The sequence below is a fragment of the Salvelinus fontinalis genome, chromosome 17 (assembly GCF_029448725.1).
Source record: "Salvelinus fontinalis isolate EN_2023a chromosome 17, ASM2944872v1, whole genome shotgun sequence".
Classification (NCBI taxonomy): Eukaryota; Metazoa; Chordata; class Actinopteri; order Salmoniformes; family Salmonidae; genus Salvelinus; species Salvelinus fontinalis.
This window is the reverse complement of record NC_074681.1, coordinates 40,895,671-40,917,496: the sequence shown is the minus strand read 5'-3', so window position 1 is coordinate 40,917,496 and position 21,826 is coordinate 40,895,671. Positions and strand designations below refer to the sequence as shown.

General features: G+C 43.5%; 1 protein-coding gene across 1 annotated transcript in view; it reads left to right on the top strand.

Annotated features, from left to right (window-relative positions):
- Positions 1 to 3,495: 3,495 nt before the first annotated feature.
- The window catches only part of LOC129813523 (protein crumbs homolog 1-like), a 30,611-nt gene continuing 12,280 nt past the window's right edge, over positions 3,496 to 21,826 (top strand). The window contains exons 1-3 of the mRNA XM_055865812.1: positions 3,496 to 3,544; positions 5,393 to 6,415; positions 13,018 to 13,571. Of these exons, the coding sequence (XP_055721787.1) occupies positions 3,496 to 3,544; positions 5,393 to 6,415; positions 13,018 to 13,571 (1,626 nt within the window). The remainder of the gene's footprint in view (positions 3,545 to 5,392; positions 6,416 to 13,017; positions 13,572 to 21,826) is intronic.

Here is a 21,826-nt window from a genome sequence, read left to right as displayed (position 1 = left end):
GACAGGACATGCACAGAGGATGTTGTTCCTACTGTGACCATAAGAACTTATCCAAACCAAAAACGTAGATAGATGGCAGCATTTGAGCAAAACTGAAAGCGTGAACCACCACATTTTAGCACGGGAAGGTGACTGGGAACATGGACGTGTACAAACAGACCAGCTATGACCTCCATAATGCTATCCCTTACAAAAACGTCCTACAGGAGTCCTGCCGGGATTCAACCTTTTGTGAAGGAATTGTGCAGGTGTCCTGCAGGAATCCTGTAGGTTTGATAAAATCAGGAAAAGTCCCTGACAATAAGAACTTATCCAAACCAAAAAACCATGGATAGGTGGCAGCATGTCCTGCAAAAGTTTTGGAAATCCTGCACAAACATGACAATTCCTGCAGGACCAAAACCTTCAGTATTTTGATAATGCTGCAGGATATGCCAAGTCGTGTAGGACCATGGCAATTCCTGCAGGACCTGGCAATTCCCACAGGACCAAGGATATCCCAGCACGAATCCTGAAGAACCGAATCCTGCAGGATTTTGATATTCCTAGGGCCATATCAGATAGTCAAAGTGCTGGGCTGGAGAAGATAAAGTGTGTGGAGGTGAAAAACTTTTTTTCAGAACATACTTAAAGTCAGAAACATACTAAAACAACCATACATTCTATATGAACATGTTAGGGGGTATCAGTTATTTTTTATGTGTTGTGTTTGCAAAATATTTGTAAGTTAGAAAGCTTTGCTAGCGTGTTCTCTAACACTGGCTGCTAGATAGCTAGCTAGCTTTGACACAAAAAAAAACCATTTAAAACTTTTGCTTCCATGGAAAGTGACAAATGAGGTTTCATATCCCTCTTTAGTACTATGTCTCTTTAGTGCTGTTACAAGTTAGGCAAAATAAAAATAAAAAATTTAAATGGATGGTGAAAGATTAGATTTCTTGAATGACTAGGCTAATGGCTTCTTGGCTAAAGTAGCACTTAACAACACAGTAACAATGTCACATAACTGATCATGACATGTAAATATGGAAGTGATTGCATTTATATACACTGAACAAAAATATAAATGTAACATGTTTCATGAGCTAAAATCAAAAATCCGCAAAATTTTCCATACGCTCCTAAAAGCGTATTTCCCTCAAATTGTGCACACAAATTTGGTTACATACCTGTCAGTGAATATTTCTCCTTTGCCAAGATAATCCATCCACCTGACAGGTGTGGCATATCAGGAAGCTGATTAAACAGCATGATCATTACACAGGTACACCTTGTCCTGGGGACAATAAAAGGCCACTCTAAAATGTGTAGTTTTGTCATGCAACACAATGCCACAGACGCCTCAAGAGATGTTGCCAGAGAATGTAATGTTCATTTCACTATCATAAGCAGCCTCCAACATATTTGAGAATTTGGCAGTACGTCCAACCGGCCTCACAACCGCAGACCAAGTGTAACCATGCCAGCCCAGGACCTCCACGTCCATCTTCTTCACCTGCGGGATCATCTGAGACCAGCCACCTGGACAGCTGATGAAACTGAGGCGTATTTCTATCTGTAATAAAGCCTTTTTGTGGGGAAAAACTCAGACAAATTCTGATTGCCATGGCTGCACCCCTCCCAAATCTGTCCACATTACATCAGCCATAATAGCAGTATTTTGTCAGTATGCCATTATATGTATATTGTGTTGTTTGGCTCCCTCTAGTGGGTGTTTATAGAAAGCCAGCCACACCAATGTGTCAGAGGAAATACCATCCAACAGGCAACCGAAGTCAAATTGCAGCCCACCACAAGGAGTCACTAAAGCACAATGGGACAAGGAAATCCCACCCAGCCAAACCCTCCCCTAACCTGGACGACGCTGGGCCAATTGTGCACCGCCTCATGGGTCTGCCAGTTGTCACACAGGCTGGTATTGAACCTGGGGCTGTAGTGACACCTCAAGCACTGCGATGTAGTGCCTTAGACCACTGCAGCACCCACCCCTTTTGCCCTCAGAACAGCTGGGACATGGACTCTACAAGGTGTCGAAAGCATTTTTATTTTACTAGGCCAGTCAGTTAAGAACACATTTTTGCTTACAATGACAGCCTACCCCAGATGTGATACAGCCTGGATTCAAACCAGGGACTGTAGTGACGCCTCTTGCACTGAGATGTAGTGCCTTAGACTGCTGCGCCACTCGGGAGCCCATATGTCGTTGAAAGAGCAGATGTTCTTATTTTTTTGTATACTCAGTGTTCATGCCATTTCACTTGTTAAGATCAACATAATATCCCAGTGTGAAATCTCTTTTTATTAATGTTTTGTATACTCAGTGTAGAGACACATCAGGGCCTCCCAAGTGGCGCAGTGTGCCACGAGAGATCCTGGTTCGAGTCCAGGCTCTGTCGCAGACGGTGATGACTGGGCCGGTGCACAATTGGCCCAGCGTTGTCCGGGTTAGGTGAGGGTTTGGCCGGCAGGGATGTCCTTTAGAAACAGGTTAGGAAAACTTACCCAGCAGGTTAGGGGAATTCTATGTTCGGTACAAAAGTTAATGTCTCCTCCCCCTTCATTTCTTAAGATTGTAATATCCTTTTTATACAATTTAGCAGGTTTGGATAATTAGATTATGGTTAGGGAAAGGTTTAATGACTCTCCTGAGCTGCTACAAAACGTAACTTCCAGTCGTAGCTGTACTCTTTTGACAATCGTGGTTACTGCCTTCTTCATCTAATCCCCATTCGTCCTTCTCCATGTCTTCTTTGGGCAGAAAACCTTCCTTTTACTTCAACAGTATAGACCCCTTTAATGTTCTGCCCTTATTCTCCCTCATTTCAGACTCACTTGCAATTTGTATTATGAATATGACATGCTATTACATACAGTACATACAGTACATTAGGCAACTCAGTACGTCAGCGTCAACAAAGATGAATTAATCAGCATAAACGTAAAAACAATACCTCAGTGAGATTTACTGACGTCATGCAAATTGGCTCCCTATGTACAGTGTGCTACCGCTGTGTTTTACTGTACAGTAGGTTTGATTCAACACCTGTACCAGTGTTTCATTATTGAACATGTTTTGGTGACAGAAGTGCCACAGCAAGACAGACTAGAGCCATATTGCCTCCGCTGGCCTCTGGCCAATGCAGATTCTGCCCCCTACTCCTAATATAGGTGAGATAGGTCCCAGTCTCTTATGTAAGCTTTCGTGTTTCTAGAATGGAGATGTTCACCATGGCTCAAATTAGTCCTGTAAACTCCTCCCTGGACAACACTCCATTTGTAAGACATTTTAAGTGCATTAACTTAATCCAGAATAGGCTCTTTGGCTTGTAGTGATCCCAGCATTAGACTGGACTGGGCAGCCATTCATGTATGGGGGAAACACAAGGGAAGAAGCTGATATCTGTTGTTATGGTTTCCAAACCACTTCTATGAAATGCAATGGAGTCGTATATCGATATTTCGATTTCTTCTGATTAGGGGGACTTGGCAAGGACAATGTTGAGAATCAACGTGTGTGTTTGGATTTTGTGGTTGTGCTATACAGGTAATTTTGCTCTCTTGTTCATGCCCACTGGACACAGTGGGTACATCTAGCTTTGATTTACATTTGGTTGAGTTGTCAACTAACGTGAATTCAAGGTTAAAAGTTGGGTGAAAAAAGACAAAATTCCCTTACCTTGATAAGCTTGACTTTTTTTTAAATCCAATCAGTTTTCCACATTGATTCAACATTTTTTTTAATGATACGAAAACAATGTAGATTCAATTAGTAGTTTCCCAGTGGATGTTGTTTGTTCTGTGAGATCCCATGCTATATAGTGTGCACTGTACATTACAATGAGTATATACAATTGTGTCATCATGCTAATGTTTACATATACAGTTGAAGTCGGAAGTTGACATACGCTTAGGTTGGAGTCATTAAAACTCGTTTTTCAACCACTCCACAACTTTCTTGATAACAAACTATAGTTTTGGCAAACTATAGTTTTAGGACATCTACTTTATGCATGACACAAGTCATTTTAACAACAATTGTTTACAGACAGATTATTTCACTTAGAATTCACTGTATCACAATTCCAGTGGGTCAGAAGTTTACTTGGAAGCTTGGAAAATTATGTCATGGTTTTAGAAGCTTCTGATAGGCTAATTGACATCATTTGAGACAATTGGAGGTGTACCTGTGGATGTATTTCAAGGCCTACCTTCAAACTCAGTGCCTCTTGGCTTGACATCATGGGAAAATCCCCCAAAAAATCAGCCAAGACCTCAAAAGAAATTGCAGACCTCCACAAGTCAGGTTCATCCTTGGAAGCAATTTCCAAATGCATGAAGGTACCACGTCCATCTGTACAAACAATCGTACGCAAGTATAAACACCATGGGACCACGCAGACGTCATACCGCTCAGGAAGGAGACGTGCTCTGTCTCCTAGAGATGAACGTACTTTGGTGCAAATCAATCCCAGAACAGCAGCAAAGGACCTTGTGAAGATGTCCTATACCAACATAACCTGAAAGGCCGCTCAGCAAGGAAGAAGCCACTGCTCCAAAACCGCCATAAAAAAGCCAGACTACGGTTTGCAACTGCACATGGGGACAAAGATCATACTTTTTGGAGAAATGTCCTCTGGTCCAATGAAACAAAAATAGAACTGTTTGGCCATAATGACCATCGTTATGTTTGGAGGAAAAAGGGGGAGGCTTGCAAGCCGAAGAATACCATCCCAACCGTGAAGCAGTGGCAGCATCATGTTGTGCGACCCCAAGCATACTTCCAAAGTTGTGGCAAATGGCTTAAGGACAACAAAGTCAAGGTATTGGAGTGGCCATCACAAAGCCCTGACCTCAATCCTATAGAACATTTGTGGGCAGAACTGAAAAAATGTGTGCGAGCAAGGAGGCCTACAAACCTGACTCAGTTACACCAGCTCTGTCAGGGGGAATGGGCCAAAATTCCCAAAACGTATTGTGGGAAGCTAAACTAAATGTAACAAAATAAATTACAAGTATCTATTTCCATAATTAAAGTTATATTTATTGTTTGATATCGAAAGAAAGTAAAGAACGTGTGCAAATACGTGAACATGTTTTACCAACCAATAGTGTCATACTTCCCTAGATAAAGTAATTAACTAGTTATGTGTGAATATGGATATATTGGACAATAATGATGGATGAACATTTTTTTAAACAAACTAGTAATCACTGGCATGTCATGGGCCAAACCTTTGGATTAATGTTTCTTAGTATGGCCAAATTCACATGCAAAAAAAATATAGAATTTTTCCATTTCCAATATAATATGAATAACATTTCAATTCCAAATAGATGCAAAATGAATTGCCAACTGGTTATGTTATCTGATTATGTTTACCTATCTACACAGGTGCTGTCTGTGAGGAGGACACTTATGCATGTGAACTGCAACCGTGTCAGAATGGTGGCGTCTGCGACAGCCAACATGGCGGCTACAGGTGCCTCTGCTCTCAACAGAGCCAAGATGGCTTACTGTACGGAGGCGAGAATTGCACAGTCGCCCTCCTGGGCTGTGACGGCAACCGCTGCAAGAATAGTGGCATCTGCTCTCCCCTCTTCCTGAACTACCGCCACACCCACACCTGCACCTGCCGCGCTGGCTTCACCGGCTCCAAGTGTCAGACGTCAACCATCTTCTCCTTCGAGTCCAGCGGCTACATGTATGTGGAGACCCAGCTATCGGACCCTGAAGTCCCTCTCAACGTCACCCTTAGCTTCAAGACGGACCGGCCTGCCGGCACTCTCCTCCAGCGCCGGGTCGACAACCTGCTGCTCACCCTCGAGCTTGTAGACAGCCGCTTACGCCTCAGCATGCTAAGAGCTCCAGGGACAAGAAACCCAGTATTTCTGGAGCTACCGCCGAGCGTGGCGGACAGCCAGTGGCACACGGTGGAGGCCTGGCTGGGCTGTGAGAAGGAAGGGAGCAGTGTGAGGCTGCTTCACTCCCCCTGCGCTGAGGTGGGTTGCACCAGGGAGTTCCCCGCCACCGAGACACCCCTGCTGGAGCAAGGCTCCGGCCTACGAGAGCCCAGCTCGGTTCGCCACAGCCTCTTTCTAGGAGGGGTGGGAGTGGGCTGGGGCTCCGGTGGGGTGGCAGGGGAAAGGGAGACTGAGGCTGCAGACGCGCCTGCCCCACCTGGCCCAGCTGCTTACTTCCTGGGCTGTTTCCGGGACGTGTTTGTGGAGTCACGGTTGGTAGTGCCCGCCGTCGCCAACTCACCGGCTCAGGTCAACGTCACAGCCGGGTGCAATGACAGGGACAAGTGTGACGACAGTCCGTGTGAGAACCGGGGGTATTGCATAAACCAGGGATGGAGGAGCTATGTGTGCGAGTGCTACAGACCATACGAGGGGACTACGGACTGCGCTGAGGGTAAGGCCTGAGAGATGTGGTCTTGCGCTTGCATGTCTGAAAACACTGTAAATGTAGCAGCAAAACACTTGACCATTGCAACATACGAAAACAATGGGCATAATGAAGCAGTAACATGATACAATATGAGAGCCAATAGCTTGCTCTGGTTTGATCTATTCCATTTCAATGCAATAATCTCACATATCCTATTAGAGCCAGCGTGTGCTTCTCATGCAGCTCTGATGAATGTAGCTTACAACAAAATGTTCAAACTCAGAAAGTAGGGATCATTTTGGACTTCACTAAGGACTCTGGTATGAGTTTCATAAACTAATCACCTGAGGTCAACAGTTCAGCCTCAATAGAATCACTCCAAAATCTAAATGGCTGGCATCCTAATGTGGCACATAAGAGGTGGATAAAAGTAGCCTGTGGTAGACTGCAAAGGAGCTTAGAGAACTAGCTAAAATAGCGTGTAGAATACACACACACATGCAACCATGTAAACACACACACACTTACACATATGCATGTACACACATATACATACACAGTAACACACAGATATACACACAGGCAAAGAGGCGCAGATAAACAACACCTGACTCTAGGATTAAGGAAATGTTTAGGGATTAAGGACCGCCTTCACTTGCCGTAAAACAGGGTTTCCCAAGGACTCTCGCAACAATCCTCTAACGCAGGGGTGTCAAACTCATTCCATGGAAGGCCTAGGTTTTTCTTTTTTCTTTCAATTAAGACATAGACAACCAGGTGAGGGGAGTTCCTTACTAATTACTGAATTTATTTAATCAATCAAGTACAAGGGAGGAGCGAAAACCCGCAGACACTCGGCCCTCCGTGGAATGAGTTTGACACGTGGTCTTTTATTATTATTTTTTTATTTCACCTTTATTTAACCAGGTAGGCAAATTGAGAACACGTTCTCATTTACAATTGCGACCTGGCCAAGATAAAGCAAAGCAGTTCGACACATACAACAACACATAGTTACACATGGAGTAAAACAAACATACAGTCAATAATACAGTGAAAAATAAGTCTGTATACAATATGAGCAAGTGAGGTGAGATAAGGGCAAACAAAATATATACAGTGATCCCTCGCCACTTCGCGGTTCACTTATCGCGGATTCGCTATTTCGCGGATTTTCATAATGCATTTTTTTTTTTTTTTGGTGCATTGTGCTCTGCATTCTGATTCGCTAAAAACTCACTCCCGCTTCTTGTATCAAAACATGCTACGAATTGTGCTATCATTTTGTCGTCTCGTGCAGTTATGTGTACGTACATAAAACAGCTTGGCAAATTTACATTAAGTTGGCCAAATTATCTTGTAATTTCGAACATCTCCTAAACCCATAATGTCGACGAAACGCTCTGAAGAGCAGTGAAACGGCCTACACGTGAGTCACTGTATTTGTATACATGTAATAGTTGCTAATTGTAAAAAAAAAAAAAGTTTTCTATTTCGCGGATTTCACTTATCGCGGGTCATTTTCGGAACGTAACCCCCGCGATAAACGAGGGATTACTGTATATAAATAAATAAAAATATAAAAAGGCCATGGTGGCGAAGTAAATACAATATAGCAAGTAAAAAAGGTAAAAAAGTAGAGATAGTAGAGATAGAAAAAAGTAGAGATAGAAATAATGGGGTGCAAAGGAGCAAAATAAATAAATAAATAAATAAATACAGTAGGTAAAGAGGTAGTTGTTTGGGCTAAATTATAGATGGGCTATGTACAGGTGCAGTAATCTATGAGCTGCTCTGACAGCTGGTGCTTAAAGCTAGTGAGGGAGATAAGTGTTTCCAGTTTCAGAGATTTTTGTAGTTCGTTCCAGTCATTGGCAGCAGAGAACTGGAAGGAGAGGCGGCCAAAGGAAGAATTGGTTTTGGGGGTGGCCAGAGAGATATACCTGCTGGAGCGCGTGCTACAGGTAGGTGCTGCTATGGTGACCAGCGAGCTGAGATAAGGGGGGACTTTACCTAGCAGGGTCTTGTAGATGACCTGGAGCCAGTGGGTTTGACGACGAGTATGAAGCGAGGGCCAGCCAACGAGAGTGTACAGGTCGCAGTGGTGGGTAGTATATGGGGCTTTGGTGACAAAACGGATGGCACTGTGATAGACTGCATCCAATTTATTGAGTAGGCTTTTGGAGGCTATTTTGTAAATGACATCACCGAAGTCGAGGATTGGTAGGATGGTCAGTTTTACAAGGGTATGTTTGGCAGCATGAGTGAAGGATGCTTTGTTGCGGAATAGGAAGCCAATTCTAGATTTAACTTTGGATTGGAGATGTTTGATGTGAGTCTGGAAGGAGAGTTTACAGTCTAACCAGACACCTAGGTATTTGTAGTTGTCCACATATTCTAAGTCAGAGCCGTCCAGAGTAGTGATGTTGGACAGGCGGGCAGGTGCAGGCAGCGATCGGTTGAAGAGCATGCATTTAGTTTTACTTGTATTTAAGAGCAAATGGAGGCCACGGAAGGAGAGTTGTATGGCATTGAAGCTCGCCTGGAGGGTTGTTAACACAGTGTCAAAAGAAGGGCCAGAAGTATACAGAATAGTGTCGTCTGCGTAGAGATGGATCAGAGAATCACCAGCAGCAAGAGCGACATCATTGATGTATACAGAGAAGAGAGTCGGTCCAAGAATTGAACCCTGTGGCACCCCCATAGAAACTGCCAGAGGCCCGGACAACAGACCCTCCGATTTGACACACTGAACTCGATCAGAGAAGTAGTTGGTGAACCAGGCGAGGCAATCATTAGAGAAACCAAGGCTGTCGAGTCTGCCGATGAGGATGTGGTGATTGACAGAGTCAAAAGCCTTGGCCAGGTCAATGAATACGGCTGCACAGTATTGTTTCCTATCGATGGCGGTTAAGATATCGTTTATGACCTTGAGCGTGGCTGAGGTGCACCCATGGCCAGCTCTGAAACCAGATTGCATAGTGGAGAAGGTATGGTGGGATTCGAAATGGTCGGTAATCTGTTTGTTGACTTGGCTTTCGAAGACCTTAGAAAGGCAGGGTAGGATAGATATAGGTCTGTAGCTGTTAGGGTCAAGAGTGTCCCCCCCTTTGAAGAGGGGGATAACCGCAGCTGCTTTCCAATCTTTGGGAATCTCAGACGACACGAAAGAGAGGTTGAAAAGGCTAGTAATAGGGGTGGCAACAATTTCAGTAGATAGTTTTAGAAAGAAAGGGTCCAGATTATCTAGCCCGGCTGATTTGTAAGGGTCCAGATTTTGCAGCTCTTTCAGAACATCAGCTGACTGTATTTGGGAGAAAGAGAAATGGGGAAGGCTTGGGCGAGTAGCAGAGGGGAGGGCAGTGCTGTTGACCGGGGTAGGGGCAGCCAGGTGGAAAGCATGGCCAGCCGTAGAAAAATGCTTATTGAAATTCTCAATTATAGTGGATTTGTCGGTGGTGACAGTGTTTCCTATCTTCAGTGCAGTTGGAAGCTGGGAGGAGGTGTTCTTATTCTCCATGGACTTTACAGTGTCCCAGAACTTTTTTGAATTTGTGTTGCAGGAAGCAAATTTCTGCTTGAAAAAGCTAGCCTTGGCTTTTCTAACTGCCTGTGTATACTGGTTTCTAGCTTCCCTGAAAAGTTGCATATCACGGGGGCTGTTCGATGCTAATGCAGAACGCCATAGGATGTTTTTCTGTTGGTTAAGGGCAGTCAGGTCAGGAGAGAACCAAGGGCTATATCTAAATTTCTTGAATGGGGCATGCTTATTCAAGATGGTGAGGAAGGCATTTAAAAAAAATATCCAGGCATCCTCTACTGACGGGATGAGATCAATATCCTTCCAGGATACATCGGCCAGGTCGATCTGAAAGACCTGCTCGCTAAAGTGTTTCAGGGAGCGTTTGATAGTGATGAGTGGAGGTCGTTTGACCGCTGACCCATTACGGATGCAGGCAGAGATCGCTGAGATCTTGGTTGAAAACAGCAGAGGTGTATTTGGAGGGCAAGTTGGTTAGGATGATATCTATGAGGGTGCCCGTGTTTACGGAATTGGGGTGGTACCTGGTAGGTTCATTGATAATTTGTGTGAGATTGAGGGCATCAAGCTTAGATTGTAGGATGGCTGGGGTGTTAAGCATGTTCCAATTTAGGTCGCCTAGCAGCACGAGCTCTGAAGATAGATGGGGGGCAATCAGTTCACATATGGTGTCCAGAGCACAGCTGGGGGCAGAGGGTGGTCTATAGCAGGCGGCAATGGTGAGAGACTTGTTTTTAGAGAGGTGGATTTTTAAAAGTAGAAGTTCAAATTGTTTGGGAACAGACCTGGATAGTAAAACAGAACTCTGCAGGCAATCTTTGCAGTAGATTGCAACACCGCCCCCTTTGGCCGTTCTATCTTGTCTGAAAATCTTGTAGTTTGGGATGAAAATGTCAGAATTTTTGGTGGTCTTTCTAAGCCAGGATTCAGACACGGCTAAAACATCCGGGTTGGCAGAGTGAGCTAAAGCAGTGAACAAAACAAACTTAGGGAGGAGGCTTCTAATGTTAACATGCATCGAACCAAGGCTATTACGGTTACAGAAGTCATCAAAAGAGAGCGCCTGGGGAATAGGAGTGGAGCTAGGTACAGCAGGGCCTGGATTCACCTCTACATCACCAGAGGAACAGAGGAGGAGTAGGATAAGGGTACGGCTAAAAGCTATGAGAATTGGTCGTCTAGAGCATCTAGAACAGAGAGTAAAAGGACGTTTCTGGGGGCGATAAAATAGCTTCAAGGAATAATGTACAGACAAAGGTATGGTAGGATGTGAATACAGTGGAGGTAAAGGTTTGAGTGATGATGAGAGAGATATTGTCTCTAGAAACATCATTGTCTCTAGAAACATCATTGAAACCAGGTGATGTCATCGCATATGTGGGTGGTGGAAATGAAAGGTTGGATATGGTATAGTGAGCAGGGCTAGAGGCCCTACAGTGAAATAAGCCAATAAACACTAACCAGAACAGCAGTGGACAAGGCATATTTACATTAAGGAGAGGCATGCTTAATCGAGTGATCAATAAGGGTCCAGTGAGTAGAGGTTGGTTGGGGTCACGGCGATCCAGACAGCTGTCCAGGTAGATGGCTATCGGTAGCAAGATAGCATGGGATGGAGGTCTATTTTTTAGACACCTCGTGCGTTTCCGTCAGTAGCTTAGTGGGGTTCCGTGTCTTGTAGAGGGGATCAATCCAATTGGCAAAATAGATATAGTGACCCAAGAAAAATGTTTAAAAAATTGTCCGAAATACTTATTAAGATAGCAGCCGATAAGACAGCTAACGATTAGCGGGCCCCAGGTGAGCGTTCAGGTAACGTCGCGACGGAGGTGCCAGTTGGATAACTCCCTCGGGCAGATAACGTCGGCAGTCAATCGTGAAGGCCCGGTGGGGCTCCGTATCTGCAGCAAAAAAAAAAAACCCGGGTCCGGATAGGTGACTGTAGCCCAGGAATGGCTGATGGAACTCCTCAGCTGGCTAGCTCCGGAATAATTTAAGTTTGCTCCGGGATCGACGTAAGCCAATAGTCACACGGTTTGCAGCTAGCTAGCTGCGAAATCAAGGTGCAAATGTCCAGAGCCTGCGGCTGAAATCCGGGGAAACTGAGAGAAAAAAAGGCCCGGTATGCTCCGGTCCGAGTCGCGTTGCACAAAAGTGCCGGTAGATTATCGAGCTAAAGGAATAGCTGATGACCACAAAACGTGGGCAGCTGAAACACCAACGCTAGCCAGCAAGCCGGCTAACTTCTGGGCAGCTTCAAATTAGCTTTCGGCTAGCTTTCGGCTAACTTCTGGTTAACTTTCTGGCTAACTTCTGATTAGCCCCTGGTTAGCTTCACTGTGGATTTTCAGATTTGAGGTAAATAATACTTTTTTGTTGTCATTGGTGAGGCGGGTTGCAGGAAAGCTTTTGTAGTTGAGTTCTTGGATAATAAAAAAATATAAAAGATATGCGAAGAAGGTGTAAATATATATATACAGGACAAGACAGTACGAGGACAAAAATGACGTCTGAACTGCTAAGCCATCTTGGAATCTTACGTGATAGGTGAAAATAACTGTTCTGAGTACCCGTCAGCTTCACCTAGAATCAGGGATGGGCAACTGCTCGGGACCGGATTGCCCCAGCTAACACAACTGACTCTAAAAATCAACTAATCATGGTCTTAAGTTTAGAATGCAATTTGTTTAATCAGGTGTGTTGGCTAGGTAAAAAGTGATATCAATCTGGCCCTCGAGGACTGGAATTGCCCATCCGTGTGACTTGAAGGAGTGATATAAAAATCTCGGGGTGATACCAAGTCAAAGTTGGGGGAGATTTCAACTTTGAATTCACTTCCTGACTTGACTCAGTTGAAATGGAATTGGCACCAACTCTTTTACCCAGGCGAGTAAACAAAACCAAAAAAAGGCACTAGTAGTTCACCCGGAGATCGAAAGGTAGTGGAAACCATGCTATTGTCTTTGTATTTTGACACTCTCTCTCTTTCTCTGTTAGTTCTTCATCTATCCATTTAGTAATTGGTAGCATAGTGTATGGAACTTTATTAATTGTTAAAAACTCTCTCTCTTTTTTACCAACACAGAGTACAACGCGGCCAGGTTCGGCAACGAGGACGCAGCGAGCTATGCCGTCTTCTCCTTGGATGACCCCCCGGGTTCTGGCACCATCTCCATATCCATGTTTGTGCGCACGCGGCGCTCGAACGGCCTCCTCCTGGTCCTGGCCAACAGCACCAGCCAGTACCTCCACCTGTGGCTGGACGATGGCCGGGTAAAACTTCAGGTGAACAACTTAGAGAGCCTGTCGGGTCGAGTCGTGGTCAGCGACGGCCACTTTCACTTGGTGACGGTGCGGCTGGAGGGCGACTTTGTGACCCTGTTCCAGTCGGCCCATAGCCAGGGAACCATCCCCGTCCGGCCCGTGGTGGCTCAGCCAGGGGACCTGGTCTACGTCGGGGGCCTGGCCGACGAAAGAGCCTCGGCCTCCTTTGGGGGTTACCTGAAAGGCTGTGTCCAGGACCTGAGGATTAACAGTAAACGGCTGCAGTTCTTCCCCATAGCAACCCCAGTGGCCTCGTACGGCCTGGTGGAGCTGGTCAATGTCACACAGGGATGTACCAGTGACAACGCCTGTAGCGTGAGTAGCTGGATATACAGTATACTATACACATACAGGTATTTTGCCACAACATAGTTGCGCCATGACAATACCAGTTTTTAAACCCAGAGTTCCAAGTGGCCAATATTTCCGGGGATGCCCGCGAAGCAGACCAAACAGAACAGACTGGGATTTGGGAAGCCAAAGGGAGCGTGAAAAATAACTTCCTTAGTGTGAAGGCCACATCTAGTCGTACAGCTAAATGTCCCTATGCTTTTTCTTTGTGGGCGGGGGTTGTATCAATGTCAATCAAACAAGAGATAGCAGTCACATGACTTGCACAGAAACAAAACATGAGCATGAAGGGGGGATTGACAAGCAGTTCAAGATACAACAATTGAGAGATAATATTACATGAGGGGTACCTAACAAATGTCTTTGATTTAACCCGCCCACTAGAGTTGTAGCCGTGCAGCTTAGCTGTGGATTTCTCCAGAATAAGAATGTCCAAAAAGTACATTTTCCAGGAAGATTTCAAATAAGTATTTGGATCAACAACAAAAAATGTACTGCCTTTTTGGCAGCAGTTAGGACACACACGAACACTTTCAATTTCATCTAATCCAATAGAATGTCAAGTATTTCCTAGTAGAAACAGACCAGGCGACATAGGTACATTTACCTCTATCAAGGTGCGAAGAAGGTATTTAACGTACTGTATGTCCAGAGGTCAGAGACCACTGGGCATTCCCGAAACATATGTACATAGCTCCGGACTGAACCAAGAATGCAACCGTTGCAGAGATTATTGCCAGAGAGTTTTTCCTATGCTTCCTGGCTGATGTTTTGGTCACTTTTGAATGCTGGCGGTGCTCTCACTCTAGTGGTACCATGAGACGGAGTCTACAACCCACACAAGTGGCTCAGGTAGTGCAGTTCATCCAGGATGGCACATCAATGCGAACTGTGGCAAAAAGGTTTGCTGTGTCTGTCAGCGTAGTGTCCAGAGCATGCAGGAGCTACCAGGAGACAGGCCAGTACATCAGGAGACGTGGAGGAGGCCGTAGGAGGGCAACAACCCAGCAGCAGGACCGCTACCTCCGCCTTTGTGCAAGGAGGTGCACTGCCAGCGCCCTGCAAAATGACCTCCAGCAGGCCACAAATGTGCATGTGTCAGCATATGGTCTCACAAGGGGTCTGAGGATCTCATCTCGGTACCTAATGGCAGTCAGGCAACCTCTGGCGAGCACATGGAGGGCTGTGCGGCCCCACAAAGAAATGCCACCCCACACCATGACTGACCCATCGCCAAACCGGTCATGCTGGAGGATGTTGCAGGCAGCAGAACGTTCTCCACGGCGTCTCCAGACTCTGTCACGTCTGTCACATGTGCTCATGTGCTCAGTGTGAACCTGCTTTCATCTGTGAAGAGCACAGGGCGCCAGTGGCGAATTTGCCAATCTTGGTGTTCTCTGGCAAATGCCAAACGTCCTGCACGGTGTTGGGCTGTAAGCACAACCCCCACCTGTGGACGTCGGACCCTCATACCACCCTCATGGAGTCTGTTTCTGACCGTTTGAGCAGACACATGCACATTTGTGGCCTGCTGGAGGTCATTTTGCAGGGCGCTGGCAGTGCACCTCCTTGCACAAAGGCGGAGGTAGCGGTCCTGCTGCTGGGTTGTTGCCCTCCTACGGCCTCCTCCACGTCTCCTGATGTACTGGCCTGTCTCCTGGTAGCTCCTGCATGCTCTGGACACTACGCTGACAGACACAGCAAACCTTTTTGCCACAGTTCGCATTGATGTGCCATCCTGGATGAACTGCACTACCTGAGCCACTTGTGTGGGTTGTAGACTCCGTCTCATGGTACCACTAGAGTGAGAGCACCGCCAGCATTCAAAAGTGACCAAAACATCAGCCAGGAAGCATAGGAACTGAGAAGTGGTCTGTGGTCACCACCTGCAGAATCACTCCTGTTTTGGGGGGTGTCTTGCTAATTGCCTATAATTTCCACCTTTTGTCTATTCCATTTGCACAACAGCATGTGAAATTTATTGTCAATCAGTGTTGCTTCCTAAGTGAACAGTTTGATTTCACAGAAGTGTGATTGACTTGAAGTTACATTGTGTTGTTTAAGTGTTCCCTTTATTTTTTTGAGCAGTGTATCTTGAAAGGAAACCAAAAGGCTCAAATAATTTAAAGGTGCAATCTGCAATTGCTACAGCCATTTTCGGACTTGTGAATTAACCATATGTACCCACTCATTGATTCTTGAAGAATATGAATTATAATTGCCTCATGAGCTTAGTTCAACTGTCATACCCCATCAGAACCCAAAATATATTTTACTCCAATGTATGTAAGCAAAGTAAATGTAAACAAACACGATAAAAACATGGTTAAAACTATCATTTTGATAGCAGGGATGGCCAGTCTTTGCGTCCATAGCTCAGTCTATGAATTTGAGAGTGGTTACATTTCTTAGCCCCATCCCTCAGCTTTTTACCGAAACGGGGGCGCTCTGTTATTGTTTCAACTGCTGATTGCCATTTCAAGAGAATGACGTATAGCGTTAGAAATATCTGATAAGAAAACTAGAACATCATCTGCATACAAGGAAATATGATGGACAGTACCTTTTAATACTAATAGGTCTCTGGACTTTGTTGCACAGCCTGGGCAAGAGGCTCAAGAGACAAGGCAAATAAAATTGAGGATAATGGGCAACCTGGTCTTGAGCCTCTTTGCACCCTAAACTGCGGAGAAGTGGATCAGCCGGTGAGAACTCAAGCAAAAGGCTCGTTGTAGAGAGTCTTAGGCCTGTGAATGATAGAGGAGCCTAACCCAAAACAACCCAGAAGTATGTCCATTCTAAGCGGTCAAGGGACAGCACTGCACAGGAAGATCGAAACGCCCCTGGTTTTCGAGTGTGCAATAATTCCTGTTCGGAAACCGTTTTACATCTTGTTTTAGACGAGTTTCTTGAATAAAATCAGTATCTATGCATTTTCGTTTGAATAAATCTAAACTCCATAATCTCTTGAAAGGCGAATGAAGGCCTTTGGTGTTCAGACTCAGTATATTGACATTAGTCATTGAGATGTAAACAAATACACGTTCTTGGTGAGTAAAGTAAAAATCTTACGTGATTTTTTTTTTACGTGAATATAGAAATGACTAACTTCACTTTAAATGTAGAAAAGTGATTACCTCCATTGTATCAATCAGCCTTAACTCAAATATAAATCAGTAAATGCAAAACAGTTAACTACACTCAAAGCAAAACTTCAGAAGCATTCTGTCTTCCTCTGTGTTGACTTTAGCCTAGAACTCAAAGAGAGCGGTTGAGATCTGAGACACACGTGTAGTAGTTATCGGCCCTGTCATTACTCAAAACCATTCAAGAAACCTATTTCACTAAATATATCTGAGTAGTTACATAAAGTGATTTTTTTAGTCATTACTCAAACCAATAGTAGCTACTGAGTACTGTTACATGCACACAATAATGTGATTATTGTGAATAGTTAGATTAATATAATAGTTTAATTAAAATGTTTACGTGCTTTGCAAGAAGAACGATTTCCCTTATAATCCTGTTACATGGACACATGAAATCAGGCGTCCTGATGGCACTCTTCTTAATGCAGAAAATTGGCAATCAAAATAAACGTTCTACCACAGCGACCATGTTATTTTTGGGAAGCAAATTTGATTCTGAGTTCGGACATGTAAAGTTTGCATGTGAAAACTATTTCCAAGTCGCATAGATGCAGTTGTTTTGAACTCAAGCTAAAGAGGTGTAGGCTCGCTCGGCTAGTGCTAGCACCTGCACAGATCAAATCAATAGTGTGCAATCGCAGCCTGCAATTCGGGGCGTTCCTGCATGTGGGTATACGCACAACTTCTTCATGCTTGTGACACTTTTGAATGTACAGTACCAGTCGAAAGTTTGGACAACTTCTCATTCAAGTGTTTTAATTAATTAATTTTTTACTATTTTCTACATTGTAGAATAATAGTGAACACATCAAAACTATGAAATAACACATATGGAATCATGTAGTAACCAAGTGTTCAACAAATCAAGGCAAAGGGGTGGCTATTTTGAAGAATCACAAATATAAAATATTTGTGACAACATGATTCCATATGTGTTATTTCATAGTTTTGATGTCTTCTACAATGTAGAAAATAGTCAAATAAAGAAAACAGCATCCTTCGCTGTCTACCTGCCGAACACATGCCCTCGCCATCGTAAACAGAACTGCGGGAAAACAGCGACCGACAGGTGGGGACAAAGGACACTGTCTACCGGTGTACGGCTAGCCAGCTACCATTGTCGCACCCCGCCCCTTCTTTTGTGGGGTTTATCGGCAGCTGGCATCCAACCTTATTGTGCGTTAATGCCACCTACTGTACTGGAGTTCCCCAACTGTCCTAATAATACAAAAAATTGCTCTGAAAACTAGGTGTTTTAATCTGTGTATGTTTACTTTGATTTTGCCTTTTACGCCAATTAAGATAAGCAGAGTAAGCTGTTTAAAGGACTATTGCATAATCTGCCTACTGCCATAATCAGTTTAATACCAAATGATTACTGAGCATGTAAACATACTCACTGTGATCCTGTAGGGTTTGAGTTGTATCAGTGTGAAAAAAATTGTACCGCCCCCACTAAGCCACGCCCTGAGTGAATTGTAGAGTTACCACCCATGACTGTATTTGATAGTGACATGGTTGTTGAATTTGTTCATTTTCAATCCTGCGGCCTTCAACAAGTGAGTGAAAATCTTTATGACGATACATATCTCATAAGATCGCATTTTGAAGCCTAGCTTTACCCTAATACAGTGGCCTGAAACTCAAACAGGCCACATCAGCCCTGCAAGTAGGGTTGCAAAATTACAGTAACTTTCCCAAACTTTCAAAAAATCTAGGTTGAAGGATTTCCAGGAATCTTCCAACTGCGATTTCTGGAAAACCTGTGAGATTTTGAAGAATTTTGCAACCCTACCTGCATGTCACATTATGCTAGATTGTAAAGCGATGTGTAGTTCCTATTGGAATCCAGCCAGAGTTAGGATATCCAACAGTTGAAATTTGTATTCACCTGCAACCTGCATTCATAATGATTGCTTTTATTGCCCTTTAAACTGAAACAACCATTTCAATAACGGGTGCAAAGATTCTAACTAAATGATTGGATTCGTTGAAAAAAATATATATATTATTTATCTTTGTTTTGCATAAGATTGATTGATCACTCAATGTACATGCAACATTTTTTTTATCAACCTGCAGTAGAGCATGCTGGGAAAAATACTTTAAAAAGAAAGTTGGTGTAACTTCTCATTTAGCTTTGAGTCAGTACCACAAACATTTTAAGTAATAATGTATTTTCATTGACTTGGGTTCAACTTACTAGAAGTATTTTCTAAAAAATGCCTTGGGGTTAACAGTGGCATAATAGGAATATTCATTGACATTTTGGAGTAGGTGCAAGATATTAAGAAAAAAATGGTTTGAGTGAGAGGTCTAAGTGGTGTTTCCTAGTGGCCACACACCTCTCCAAACTGTGCACAGTTCAGGCTAATCATTTCAATGCGCTTTTATGACCTAAGGAAAGAGAAACTATAAGGTGCATTTTTTTTGCCATTAAGGAACTGAAGCAAGCGCACTTGTAATTTTTGGTTTGGAACAAAGCCCTGCCACTGGGCACTAAAGTCAATTCAACATCTATTCCACGTTGGTTTAACGTTATTGAAATGACTTGGAAACAATGTTGATTCAACCAGTGTGATGCGTCACCACCATCACACAATTACTGTTGTTGTTTACGCAATCCAAAAATGTTACATTATTAAATGTTCCAACATGGCTAGCTAAGTTATAAAATAGAATCTTACAGTTTTTGGCTGTCAAAAGGCACCTCAGACAGATTGTAATGTTGGTGCGCATAGAGTCATGAGTGCATTCAAGTGCGTGTTCCGTGACAAATTTTCTTCACAACATGACAAACAGGCTCATTGTGTTCAGGACAACCCAGGGTATAACGCATGTTATCCTTGCAACTGTGGATCAAACATAGTGATCATAAATGTTGATACTGTAATGACATTAGTTTTCAAATACTGGACTCACGGGTGTGTGAATTGCTTGTATGACATCAAAGTGGTATTCATTATAATCCTCAACCTTTCAGAACACATTTCCCTCAGACAACAAATGTGCAAATGTAGCGGGAGGGATAGGGGCATATTCTTGTGGCGCACGGTGCTCAAGTTTATAGCGGCTGTCAGTCAAAACCCACACAGCGCTGTGAAGCAGAGCCCTGACTTCATGTATAGCGTGTTACTGTACAGCTACTCCGTTTCAATTCAGGCGCTAATCAATGACAAAATCTGACACTTTAAACCCGTATACAGGATGACTGGCTGAGAGTGGAAAGGACTACACAATAAAAACAAACGTACTAACATTTCCGAAAATGGATACAGCGTATTTCGGAATGAAACTCATTTGTTACGTTCTTGCGGCTCTTTTTTGGTGTGGTGCCATGTCTGCAGCATGGTTGCCAGGTGCTCTTGTTAGAGAGCGTGTCCCTCATTGTCACTTCCTATTATCCTGAATCGAGAGGTGTCGGGTGATACCACCTCCGTCCAGCATGTAGGGGAAATAGATTTCCCCATCTCATAAAATATGCTAGAATGTACTATTTAAAATGGATATAATTAAAGCAATTCATGTTAATGATGAGACATAACTAAAATCGTATTTATGGTAAAAATGTTAAAAGATTAGATCCTTGGATGAATTATATGTGTATCTTCACAGCCCACCTGCCTCAGATGTTTGGAACTGTCCGAAAGGCTTTCGTTAACCCTTCATTTGAGTTGCTCCTGGTCTGCTATTTGTATCTGTATTTATTATGGATCCCCATTAGCTGTTGCCAAAGAAGCAGCTACTCTTCCTGGGGTCCGGCAAAATTAAGGAAGTTATACAATTTAAAAAACATTACAATACATTCATTACAGAATTCACAACACACTAAGTGTGTGCCCTCAGGCCCATACTCCACTACCACATATCTACAACACAAAATCCATGTGTGCGTGTGTGTATGCATGTGTCTGTGCCTATGTTTGTGTTGCTTCACAGTCCCCGCTGTTCCATAAGGTGTATTTTTATCTGTTTTTTTCAATCTGATTCTACTGCTTGCATCAGTTACCTGATGTGGAATAGAGTTACATGTAGTCATGGCTCTATCTAGTACTGTGCGCCTCCCATAGCCTGTTCTGGACTTGGGGACTGCAAAGAGACCTCTGGTGGCATGTCTTGTGTGGTATGCATTGGTGTCAGAGCTGTGTGCTAGTCGTTTAAACAGACAGCTCGGTGCTTTCAACATGTCAATACCTCTCACAAATACAAGTAATGATGAAGTCAATATCTCCTCTACTTTGATCTCTGTGTACATCCAAGGGCCAGCCGTGCTGCCCTGTTCTGAGCCAATTGAACATTTCATAAGTCCCTCTTTGTGGCACCTGACCACACGACTGAACAGTAATGTGTTGTTGTATGTGTCGAACTGCTTTGCTTTATCTTGGCCAGGTCGCAATTGTAAATGAGAACGTGTTCTCAATTTGCCTACCTGGTTAAATAAAGGTGAAATAAAAATAAATTAAATTAAATTAAATTCCAGGTGCCACAAAACTAGAGCTTGTAGGACCTGCCTTGTTGATAGTTCTGTTAAGAAGGTAGAGCAGGTAACTCTTTATCCACAATATAGCAGGGGTGCAAAGCCATAACACAAGTTTTTCCGGACTATGATCGATAATGTCAAAAGCCACACTGAAGTCTAACAAAACAGCCCCCCCAAAACTTTTTATCATCAATTTCTCTGAGCCAATCATCAGTAATTTGTGTAAGTGCTGTGCTTGTTGAATGTCCCTCCCTATAAGCATGCTGAAAGTCTGTTGTAAATTTGTTTAATGTAAAATAGCATTTTATCTGGTCAAACATTATTTTTTCCAAAACTTTACTAAGGGTTGGTAACAGGCTGTTTGGTCAGCTATTTGAGCCAGTAAGGGGGCTTTACTATTCTCAGGTAGCGGAATTACTTTTGCTATGTAGACCTCAGTTAAGATTAAGATCAATTCACTTGTATTTATTTACAGACCTTATACTTTATGTATTCTATTTTATGCACATTATGGTTTTGATTGTCTTACTTTTGTGTATATAGTGTATTTACAATGTATGTGGACACCCCTTCAAATTAGTGGATTCAGC